Source organism: Anticarsia gemmatalis, chromosome 12, assembly GCF_050436995.1.
Source record: "Anticarsia gemmatalis isolate Benzon Research Colony breed Stoneville strain chromosome 12, ilAntGemm2 primary, whole genome shotgun sequence".
NCBI classification, from domain to species: domain Eukaryota; kingdom Metazoa; phylum Arthropoda; class Insecta; order Lepidoptera; family Erebidae; genus Anticarsia; species Anticarsia gemmatalis.
In genome coordinates this window covers 601,718-614,594 of record NC_134756.1, presented here as the reverse complement: position 1 = coordinate 614,594, position 12,877 = coordinate 601,718, and the positions used below count along the sequence as shown (strand labels likewise).

Here is a 12,877-nt window from a genome sequence, read left to right as displayed (position 1 = left end):
AGACTTGAGACTTGGGAGGTTTGTAGCTGTCCATTTTAGATACTGTTGTTGCTAACTTTAGATTTCTGTAGCACAATTTTCGACTATCGAGAGGTACTATCTAGTAGCAAGAGAGTACACTTAAAACTAGCAGTAGCGCAATTCTCTACAGTAGGTACTATTGAGGATCGAGAGTTTGACATTTAAAATGTACCGCACAAATAGTACTCACGGCTCCTGATAAAGGTGTTAATAAGACTGTACATCGTTTCTCGATAGTAAGCTTGTTGTCGTTAGTCGACACTGGTACAGAATCACGCAACTGACCAATTTTTTATACATCATTTATCAACAGTTAATCGTTAATCATTAATCGATTATCTTAATCTTCTACTAGTAACTTGTCAAAAAAATTATTACGTTAACAAACGTTAAAACGTATAACAAAGTTACGTTAATTTGTCTACACAAAGTGTGATCGAAAAACCGCTTACTGAAAATAAAATTCTTATGCTCTTATTATCAAATAGTCGTTCAAGAACCACACATTACAATTACAAGAACTAGCAATAATCTTGCAAGTTACTCGAAGTTATTCTGTTACACAACACGAGTTCCCAACACGTTTCCCTCCCATATTTAGTTACTTGTTGAAGATAGTTTGTTAGATACTTGTACCCACGTATCATATTTTTGCTTGCCCACAAATAGAAGCGGTGTTTCTTACATTTGTATAGGACGGTGTACGTTACTTGTTAGTCTTGGGTCTTTGAAGCGATAGGACGAGGAGTATAGTGAATAGAGGTAGAATATTATGGTGATATCTATTTGCCTGTACATTATTGGAACCCAATATTAATAATGGTTTTCAAGACAATATCCTCAAAGACCAACAGAGCTCAAAATAGTTACTTTTAAAAAACCAAATTACGAACACTGTTTTTTTACCTTGATATATTACCATACACACTGAGGGTCTAGTAATGAAGAGAAGAATTGTAACACCCCGCCATCACATTTTTGACATTATTTGAACTTCTTAGCAAATATTACCATGAAATATTACAGTAGAGCATCCAAAGCAGTTTCTTAATTGGACTTACTCTGGTCCTTTGAAAATGACAGCCGAGATCCACAATTTAACGTGCCTTCCAAAACACGGAGGAACTTGATATTTATAAAGATAGTCACCTATCCACAGAACAACCTCGGCAAGTGTCACTTAACCTCAGAGATTGATCCGTGCGGCTGTGGTTAACTAAGCCACGAGCTATATAATTTCAGTAATAATGACTCACCAACAGGCTTTAAGAAACCGCGCGAAAAAGCAGAGAGCAGCGAAGAAGCCGCCTGTCTCTGGGGACCCGAACACTGGTGCGACTACGGCCGTGGTGATCGAGAACGTGGCGCAGACGAGACGGCTGGCTGAGACCGCGCTGCATGACGACAGACCCACTAACACGGGATCTGGCAGCAATGAAGATGATCATGAGGACAGGTCAGTTGGATACAGTCGAATTTATGCGTTATGATTATAGTAGTGGATAGCAAAATTGCACTTTTCGGTAATTAGTACTTTTGCATTTTTTGTTTACCAATAGAAGATATAATAAGTGTATGAAATTTTATCTAACCATCAAAACCTAGTACGACTTACGTTATTAAATTGTTTGACGATAAAATTAATCTGACTTTGACTTCGCCTCACGCTATTTAAAAAAATTGTTGTATTTTTTTGTTAGATTTTCATAAGTCTTTGCCAAAAGACACAGGCTTCATTCTAATCATTAAGTAAATATCAAACACCCACCTCAATGAAGATAATTAACATAACATAATTAAGACATTCGTTAACAGAAATATACTCGTCTAACAAAAACTATTTATTTTACCACAAGAATAGACAACCTATATACTTACCAGTTGCGTAATTTTCTACAGACGGTTCTGTTGAGTATCGAGACTTTGACATTTAAAATGTACTGCTAAAATAGTTAATACTGAGCCCGCTAGAGGCACTGATCTTATTTTCGTGCAAAATTTCTCGATAGTTAGCTGGTTGTCGGTAGTACAAAAGCTGTTGCACGATTCTCTACAGTCGGTACTGTCAAATATCGAAAGTTTGATATTTAAAATGTACTGCCAAAATAGTTCTTGAGACGCTAGGGGCGTTGATCCAATCTCCATACAAAATTTCTCGATAGGTTGCTGGTTGATAGAGGTAGAGAATCTAGCTACTAAAAACCTAGTTTAAAACTTCCAAGTAAATATACTATATACTTAAAGAGTAGGGCCAGACAAATAGTATTAGACGTCTAGACATAGATACTGTTCCCGACTGCTAATGTTTCCGAGGTACAGCGTTCAATGTTTAAACCAATAAACATCTTGTTGTGTAACTTGTGGTATGTTACCAAGGAGGTAGAGGGAAAATTGTGGGACCTAAAAGATATTTTTTACGTTGAATTTCGTTCTTTATAAGTATAAAGTTATTGAAAAGCTGCTCAATAGAGCAACTATTCTGCAACCACTTTAGTAGCAAATAAATTGTCTATGGAGATTATTCTACAATTCTGAAATGCATAATCACGAACATAAGTACCGAATGAAGTTTTATAAGTGACAAAGACTATAATAAAAGCTGCAACCAAATGCACCTACTTGATACAAAAATTTAGCACTAAGCAATAATTCCTTGTTATATTATTTATATCTGCGCCTGCCGCAATAATAATAAAAAATTACCTTCTCCATTGCCTACTAATTAACACAAAAATAATTAGAAACAAAAAAAAATACCCAGAAACATCTAACACTGTAATACCATCAAACAATTAAAATTTACTACAAAAAGTTCAAAAGCCAAACATTTTGGGGACAAAATAAAACTATTTTCGTCTCAAGTATTCATAGTATCTAATTAGTTTCTTACGCGAACAAAAAGCCTTATAAATGAAGAAAATAAAACTATTCTCGAAGCAGTCAGTATAATTAATGGCCCGAGTTTTCCTTATGCGGGCACAAAAATTAAGCAATGAGATTAAGAATATTTTTTGTAGACCAGCCTATGAAATTATATGAATTTATTTTTCGTAATATTGTTGAATATTTTAATATTCGTTAATTAATTATAAATGACAATTAATTACGATTTAAGGAGGTCATAAATGTTTTTGTTCGTCTGTGTTTGCCTACCTTCATGGGAACAAGGCATGATTATTTTATATCGCAACAAAAATCATATTATTATACTAGCACCACCGGCTTTGCTTTGCTTAAACCGTTATTTTACAAAGAAACCTTTACAACTTTTACACATAAACCTTCCTCTAGAATGACCTTAACTATTAAAAAAAACGTCATCAAAATCTGTTGCGTAGTTGTATGGATGTAAATCGTAAATACATACAGACAGACGCGGGAAGCGACTTGGCCTAATACTATGTAGTGATACTATAAATACCAGTATATTATACAATTTATAATATTTATCTTAGTCTTACTCGTACATTCTTATGGTAACCACACCGCATTTGTTTTTCTTGCAACATAATGCAAGAACTTTTCCGAGCTTCATACTGCCATTAATAGCACTGCGGGGCAAAGTTCCCATAACAATTATACTAACAAATAACTTAGTTATTAGCTGTTGCCAAAATAACCAACTGTATGAACATCTAGTTGGCAATGCCACTAATGCTTGGTAACTTTAGTTCACAAAAAAGTAACTGTGGTGTGATGCTTCTTTAACCCCCGGTTTCTGAGTACATTTAGCGGTAGTTTATTGATTCAGTAGCGTTGTTTACCTAAGTTGAAACATTTTTGAAAAGATAAACTACCGCTAAATATACTTCCAAAATGACTGACTTGTGTGCAAGACTTACGCTTGAAGAATTTATATAAAAATCTGAATTTAAAACGTCATAGAGGTAGAAAATTACGCTACGGTTCTTCAATGATGTTATTCTTTCCAGCTTCGACAAAAGATCAGCGGACCTGGAGGCAGACGCTGACGAGTGCCACGTGATCCCCAACGACAAGTCCACCGAGTTCATGCTCGCCACCGTCGCTGAGGAACAAGCCAAGTAAGTTTAGAACAGTTTTAAGTTTCAATAACTAGAGATAGCTTAGAAAAGTGTAAAGTTTTGTGAGAAAATGCTAATACCACATAGCTGTCAGTTGTTGTATTTGCATTCTTCTCCCAAGACTTTGGAAACACATCCCTGACTTCTTGTCACCTTGCTATAACAGTAAAAGAACTTTATGGATAGGAGTGAAACACTTAATGTACAAAATGAGAATCACAATTATTTATAATGTATATAGTTTCTGTGGTTAGCACTTACATAAAACATTCGACCGGGGCTCTATAATTTTACAGTATGTACAAAACATAATATTTACAATTTGTTGTTAAATATTTGTCGGCAAAAGATATTTCAAATTCAAAATTCAATACAAAAAATTATACTGACACAATTTCAATATTCATCATTGGTACCTGCGTCGGACATTTTTCACAATACCCGGCCAGTGCGAACAATGATCTATTAATCACTTAGAGCCTCCATTTGTTTTGTTTGGAGTTATCTCGAAATTTCAACAGATTCTAAAGGATTTTCGATTCAAAGGATTTACCTGTTTCGTTTTGATTCCCTATTTAATAGGCGAAATTAATTTTCTTGACAAAATGATATCTTTAAAAGCTTTTGCCCGGATCGGTATGATTTTACTGCTGATTAATCAGGACCTTAAATTGTACCAACTTGTTTGTAGTTTGTGTTCTTTTGTTGCGTTATAAAAGTTTCGGGGAAGAAACGCAGAAAAAAATATACACATGATAAAATTACCCATAAACATAAGGTAGAACGAGCAGCTAGAGAGATCGGAATAAAGATGGAAGGATGGTATAGTTGTGTAATTGTAATTATGATAAGAAAAGAAGTGAATAATGAGAAAAACGAGATTTTAAAGTCATGTTCTATTCTATTATATTCTCCTAATTATGATCAAACATTCATTTTGACTCACATTAGTTGCAAAGAAAAGTTATAAAAGAAAGAACAACGTTTAATGTTCAGAGTCTTACGTTAAAATTTGATTACAAAACTACAGCGGCCAATTTATCGGAACCCTGCACACTACCTTTTGACAGATGGGACCTAAATTGAAACCTTTACAAAGGCAAACTGGTTTGCTAAAGCGAAATAACAGCATTTTGCTAAATTACTATTGCAAATTGAAATAGTATTCAATTAATTCAATAAGCTGTTTATGGTTTCTATTAAACTAATATGATGGATAGAAATTAATTATCGCAGTATTATTGGAAAAGGTTAATATTATTGACATTATAATTATTATATCTAACACTCTGTAGTATCTGTTAAAGTTTGTTCATTATTATGTATATCACTGGAATGCTTCTGTGAAGCGTATAAATAGCGGTAAATAGTGTTTCCGACTGCTGACTACGAGGTCTCGGGTTCAATACCCAGGTCGGCCAAAGTGCTATATGTATTTTTCTAATTAAGCTTGATATTATAACTGGCACAATGTACAAAAGACTACAATTACAAAAGAAAATATAAAACTGGTAATAGTAATACAAAGAATTTGAAGGAAAACTAGTAAACATAGTACAAAAGTAATAAGTGAAAGAATAATTTTACCAACCACATTTAACTAAGTCCTTCTTCCCCAGTACTCCAAAAAGGAACATCAAGCAGCCAATCCCGGACCCTAACGGGAACAACGACTCGGGGTACGCACCTTCCAACCTCGAGGATACGATCAGAGAGCACGTGTCTCCGCCAGGGTCACCAGGGATCAAGGACGCCACCGTGCTCAAGAACATGGCCTGTGATAATGGCAAGTGGAAGAAGAATGGCAAGTCGAAACTGCCGTCGGATTCAAGGTATTGACATTAAAATTACTACTAAATAAATAAAATTACTACTACGTGAGTCAAATGCGACTTACTGCATATTTTTTAAAAGTGCACAAGAGTAAGGGAATTTGGAATAGAAAAAGACAGTGGTCAACTGGACAAGACCACACAAATTTTGGGCAAGACTTTTATTTTATAAGATTAAAAGAAAAATACAGCGCTGTTCTGGTCGTTTCTTCGTTCGGATAATTCTTATCCTGGTATTTACTAAAATTGACTAATAGAGAATTAGATCTTTTTTTAAAATCATTTATTCAAATACGGCAATAAAAGATATTGAGATGATCTAATACATTTTCGCTACCCTTTTTGATTAAAATACTAAACCTAAAAAAAATTGCAGCATGCTGACGAAAAAGGAACATTGTTTTATCTATTCACTTCAATTGTATACAAAACAAGACAAAATAAGTGTACCAGTTGATGACGAAAATTTATCGCTGCAAGTTCCCTTAGACGTTTTATTACGATACTAATGGAGTATCAATGGGACGAGCTGTAGTGGCCACCTACGTTCTTCGTTCTTGGAAAGATCAATCATCCTTGTCGCTGTATTAGTTAATACTACAAAGTTCAATGCATCACAAGTAGGGCTTTAAATTTATGAAATTATCTGCAGCCTTTATTTTCTAAAGGGTAGGGGTAGTCCCGTACGTCCCAAACAGATCTGTCAAGAAAGATTTAGAAGAATAGTTAACGACGTGCAAGTCACAATAACATTTCTTATTGTATACTGATGATGATACTAGGCAGAATAGGTGTATAATGTCACATATTTTTTTATAAATTGACACCTGTCATACTGCATATTTAGGTGTTAATAAAATGTATCATCATCAGCCTAGCCATTCATCCAACTATGTTGGAGCCGGCTTCTATCTCACCGGATGCAGCTGAGTACCAGTATATTACATAGAGTGACTGCTTATCAGACCTCCACAACACCTTAGTTTCGTTAAAGCTGGTTGGCAGACTTTCACGCTTCTGACTACTAGTGTCGCTAATCGACTGCCAAAGATCTTTGAAAATGACGATATATTATACTAATTTCCTTAATAATTCTTTAGCAGAAACGTGTCCCTCCAAATCCACACGGAAGACGATCAAGTGACCGCAAGTACATTCGATCTCCGAGATGGGTCGAGCTCCAAGAAGGAGAGGAAAGCGAGCGCGGCCACCGCTCGCTTCACTATATACAAAGCTAATAAAGCAAGTAAGAAGAAACGGGAGAAGTCCAGCGCGAAAAAGGAAAGAAAGGCGACGAAGACGCTGGCTATAGTTTTAGGTGAGTTTCATGGTTTAATATCGAAAGTAGGTTCTTTTTTAGAGTCCTTTCTTGGAGTTTATTACCGACAGTTGAATGTAATTCAATTGAATCGGATTAGAACTAATGTCAAAGTCTTACCCTCTTATTCATAAAAATATATGAAATTATGAGAGGTTTATAAAGTGTTTTGGAAATGAAAAAGAGAAAACATATTTTAGTAGTTGTTTAACTAAAATAGGTTTATAGTGTGTTTATGAATAAGAGGGTTACTTTTAAATTCCAAAAGTGCTGAGTAAACACGAAAACAATATTTTGTGTTATAATTACTTTCATGCTATAATTGCTATGCACAATTATAGTCATACGATTAATTTCAAAAGCAAGTTCGTTTTCAATAAAAAAATAATAGTTTATCTAAGTCTTCAATGACCCACTTACCTTAAGGAAATTGCTTTCGATGCATTTGGACACTTGAATAATGAGGTCGATAGCAATAGGAGACGGCGTATCTCCCAAAGGCAGGCAAGGCTTTATGCTTCTGTTCACCAATGGAACGGAACTATGAATTATATTACTCAACTGGACCTCTCAATGTTTGCCTAAATTTGATCTATGAAATACGTTTAAGTTCTATCACCACGTAAGTAATTTTTTGGCAGTTTTGACATTTCGATGTCATTGGCTAGAGAGTCGAAAAACTAAATTAAAATTTGTCTCTCCTGAAAGTTGCTAAAAATGACTTACGTGGTGATAGAACTTAAACGAGGATATTATATCATTCGTTGCGATAATTGTTATTGGTATCTAAGAATAGTTTTTAACGTACCGTATTAATATACTAGCGAATTTTGAAAAAATAACATCGTGGCGTATCAATTTGGTTTTACTAAACTGATAATTAGCAAACCTTGCTCACGTGTTGCGAGGCCATTACTAACATACAAACAACGGACACAAAGTACAACCAGAACCGAAATTATCTGTGAATCGCACAAATAGTTGTTCCCTATGAACAATCAAGCCCACGACCTCCCGACGCAATGGTAGCTTAACCACTGCGTCACTTAAAAACTACGTACAATTTTCACATCGACACTTCTTTCCAGGCGTGTTCCTGTTTTGCTGGGCACCGTTCTTCACCTGCTCAGTCCTCGGCGCCATCTGCGACAAGATCGGCCTCTCCTTCGACCCAGGAGTGACAGTCTTCATCCTCACTACCTGGCTGGGGTACATCAACTCGTTCCTGAACCCCGTCATCTACACCATCTTCAACCCTGAGTTCCGTAAGGCCTTCAGGAAAATACTCCATTGCGGCACCTAGCCCGTGGACTATTTGGTCGTCTTCACACAGTAGATCTTTGTACATTTTAGTTTGGAAGAATGTTTTTTTGGCATACATATTATTATTGTTGTTAAAAATGCAAGGGATTCCTCCCGGAATGAGGGAGAGGTTAGACCTTGTGTCCACTACTACGAGAAATAAAAGTAAAGACAAAGAATGATGATCAAAAATGTGAAAAAAATACTCAAATAGCAATTAAAGTATTGCAAAGCTTCTTGATTCGAGACCAATGATTGTAAGTTAAACGATAATGTTTATTCCTGTCGGAAAAATTGGCATGCTTCATTTTAGCGACGACGCGACGTTGATATTTTTGTTCTATAGTCTATAAGACAGCACTCGGCAAGGAAATAATAATGTGTACATACATAATATCACGCCTGTTTCGCCCAAAGGGAAAAGCAGTGGTGTAGAATACACCCTCGTTTTTCAACGACGATAGTCTTATAAAGGTAAGCTTTTGTCTAATAATAATATGTATGAAAAAAAATCTACAACGAAATGTTTTATTCTCATTTTCAAAACTTCCAAAAGATCTACTTGACGACCAAATTGTATAATACTCATGTTTATATTTAATGTGATAAATCAATAAAATGGGTGTCGTGTGTTAGTCGTAGCAACATAGCATATCAAAAATGTAATTTAATATAAAATTATTGTAAAAAATATAATGTATAGCTTGCTTATAGCCACGATATTATAGTCAAACAGTATTATATGCCAAAGAATTTAGCGGTATTTCTAAGCTTTAGTTATTTTTAAGGTTGTGATTATTTTAATTTTTCAATTTAATGTTAAAACGTTTTTTCTTGACTGTACCATAGCGTAAATGTACATTCAGATACAAAAGTGTTAGCTGTAAATAAATAGCACAAAGACGATGTAGTGAAATAGATAAGTTTTTACTAAAGAGTAAATTCCTTGGTATTAATAAAACCGTCTAACGTACCTACAGCAATATGTTCTTTAATATTGCTACTTAGATAAAATATTATTTTTTTGCTTTAATTTAGTCCTTGTGAAACATGGACATTAAATGTAGTTATAACATTTATTTAAAAATTAACCTTATTTAGCTTTAAAATTAATCTTCCAAGAAGCAATTTAATTTTGAAAAAAAAAAATTTCAAACATTACCAAAGATTTTCGTTCCCTTTTTTCCGTCCATAAGTTTCCCCACCTCTTCACTTCTAGTCATAGTTGTAAGAAATAAATAAATATTAGATAATATTAGTGATAATGGATGATAATGTCGACGAAAGACAATGCACTGCGAGATTTGACAAGGTAGTATGTAATTAACTTGCCAAATAATTTATTGGAATGGTTACAAAAATTATGACTGATTTTTACAGTCTTTTACAGGACGATAACGTGGTCATTGGTAAGATTGGGTATCAAAATGATTTTGTGTTAAAGAACTACGCTTCATGGGTATAATTCAAAATTAAAAAGTATCAAAAAACTTCAAATTGCTGGTTGGTCAGATAGCACCGACTTAATTGAACAAAATATAGTAACCGACTCTGTGAAAGTCTATTGAATATAGATCAATTTGATCAAAGTTGATCAACTTGACCGAAGTAAATATTGATCAGTTACAAAATTTATGTAAAAAGAATGTCCAGTCATAATTTTTGCTAACCAATTAAATAGTACCCGTATATCATATCAAATATAATTTCGTAGTTGTAAAAATTAGCTCATATAATTATAATTTTGTAGTAATAATTACACTATAGAAATAGTTGACGCAATCAATGATCTTCCATTTGTGAGTTGCTAGCGTTTCTTGCTCAATAATTCCATTTGTTTTTTTTTTTTATTAATTTTGATGTAAAAGTTTGTACATTGTGAAAGTGTATTAAATACATTGATCAGTTTTTATTAAAGTTGATCAACTTAACATACTGACAGTAATCATTATAAACTACACTAACTAACTACTTAATGGGCAAATAGCGAAATGTGTAAACTTCGTTATAATTGAATAAAGTCACAATGTGTCTGTTTTCAATGACGACTTCTTTCATGTATTTAAAAAACAAACTGGCTTTATCGACACCAAATTACGTTTTTGTAAGGTTAAAGTATAGTTCGCTATATTTATTTTGAAGCTAAGTGAAGAAAATATCTCAAATACATAAATCTCAAAAAGTACAATTTATTTTAATATCTTGGTATCTCAATATAATTATCAAATAATTAATATTTATTAACGAATCTCATTTTGTTAAATATTTATTAGTTTTTATTTCGATATGAAAGAGAATATTAAGAGCAATTTATTATTTGCAATTTATAAGCAACGTCTAAGAATTATGGAGTAATAAATGGTCGATTATATTAGCTTTTGATAATAAACCACTCTCAAACAGATAGCTCTCGTAAATACTTAAATTATATTATAAATACGTTTTCAAAATCGTAGTTTCAAACTGGGAATTTAAAGAATCAAAGCAAAAGATCTACTCAGTGCAAGTTTCATTTGTTTACGAAGTATGAGATTATAACTTAAGAACATGTTCAAGTTTAAGAGTGATCTTAAACAAGAGTGTCAGTTCATTGTAATGTGATCTCGAACTCAAACTATGAGTAAATGATCAAGCGTTGAAATGAAAATTATTATGTACTAAAAGAGAGAGCACAATTTGATAGCGCACTCATAATTAAGAATGTCCGTAGAGTAGACAGTGATCTTATGGATACTTGAAAGTTTGAGATATAGAGAGAATTTAACTTTAGCTGAAAGTGATTTCAAATTTGAGAGTGGTTTATAGCTAAGCAGACTATACGCTTATCCTCAAGTAGTATTAGGTAAAAATAAAAAATAATTTTAGGTTGCTCAACTTACGTCTTTCGGCTCAATGTAAATTTATTTAAGCAATACAGATATTAACGAAACAATAATATTAATTAACTGTCTACTTTAATCTATGGATAACTGTAAAATTGTACATACAAAATGTAACAGGGTTCGAGATAAGAATCCGTAATGTAATCACTATTCCTTACTCTTTAAAATTTATTACTTAAGACGTTTTGTCTTTAGAATATCTGTAATATAGATAGAAAGAAATATTTATAATAAATAAAAAATGTTATATCCATTGTCGGGCTTGATAAAATGTTTAATTACTTGCAAAGTAGGCAGTTTTTGACGACGTTTTTATCATTGCCTTTCAATGTATTTAGAAGAGTATAGCAATACAAATTATAATGCTACAGTTGAGATGGAGCTAGTTTTCAACAACCAATAATCAGTAAAGGATAGGTCTATTATCTCAGCAACTGAACTCTAGTAGATCTATCCGGTACCGATAATAGGTTATTGAAACGGTATCAACTCAGCTGGCTTTCTCCCGACAATCGTGTTGAATTCGTGCTTATGTCAAACCGTATTAATTCATGACAAAAAGCAATTTGTTAAAAAAGCTTATAACATTGTTTCATTCAGATTATATTAATTTTAAATCATTTTGATGTTTGGTCACACGTTATTGTAGAATTTAAAAGTACGATTTTGACATAAACTCGAATCCGTCACGATTGGAAACGAATTTGAGTGTCCAGAGTAAGACACTCAAATTAATATTTCTCCATTTTTACGCATTGTTAGCTCAAAGGCAACATACAAGTTTTCCCTTAGATATTATCTCTATACTCTTCTAAATATGTGAAAACGTGTGATGATAAAAATGTTAATACATTTAATTTATAATGTTCAGTATATTGTAAAGAATATATATTACGTTGATACTGTAAATATCACGATAAGTATTAGTGATTGAATCTATAAAACTTTCTGTTGAAGATCTGTTTTCAATCGCAGAAGTGGTAGAGTCAATAACAGCCCAAAATATACTCGCATATATAAATATTGTAATATTATTAACGAAAAGAATAAAGCAAGAATAAGAATCAGTACGGTACCTCGATTCTCTACCAGTATCGACTACCGGCAACCGGCCAGTCGATAGTAGTAGAAAATCGAGCTACAGTAGCTCAATTCTCTTTTACTATCGACTACCGACAACCGACCTGTCATCGAGAAATTTTGTATGAAAATCTAATCAGCGCCTCTGACGGGTATCGTAGGAAATATTTTGGCAGTACATTCTAAATATCAAAATGTCGATAGCTAGCCGGTTGTCTGTAGTCGAGAGTGATAGAGAATCGAGGTACTGGTCAAAACGTTGAACAGACGCGTGATCGTGATAAACACTTTCACAGATATCTATGCACCAAAAGAGATTTTTGTCTGCAAAGAATAAAATATTCTCATGAATATACAACTGTATAAATATAAGACTATAACGCACACGACAAACTAAAA

At 33.4% G+C, this 12,877-nt stretch overlaps 1 protein-coding gene across 1 annotated transcript in view; it reads left to right on the top strand.

The window, feature by feature from the left end:
* Positions 1-8,651, top strand: part of Dop2R (dopamine D2-like receptor) — a 280,079-nt gene extending 271,428 nt beyond the window's left edge. The window contains exons 5-9 of the mRNA XM_076120752.1: positions 1,284-1,477; positions 3,954-4,064; positions 5,684-5,896; positions 6,997-7,214; positions 8,303-8,651. Coding sequence (XP_075976867.1) covers positions 1,284-1,477; positions 3,954-4,064; positions 5,684-5,896; positions 6,997-7,214; positions 8,303-8,517 — 951 coding nt within the window. The 3' untranslated portion in view covers positions 8,518-8,651. The remainder of the gene's footprint in view (positions 1-1,283; positions 1,478-3,953; positions 4,065-5,683; positions 5,897-6,996; positions 7,215-8,302) is intronic.
* Positions 8,652-12,877: the final 4,226 nt, after the last annotated feature.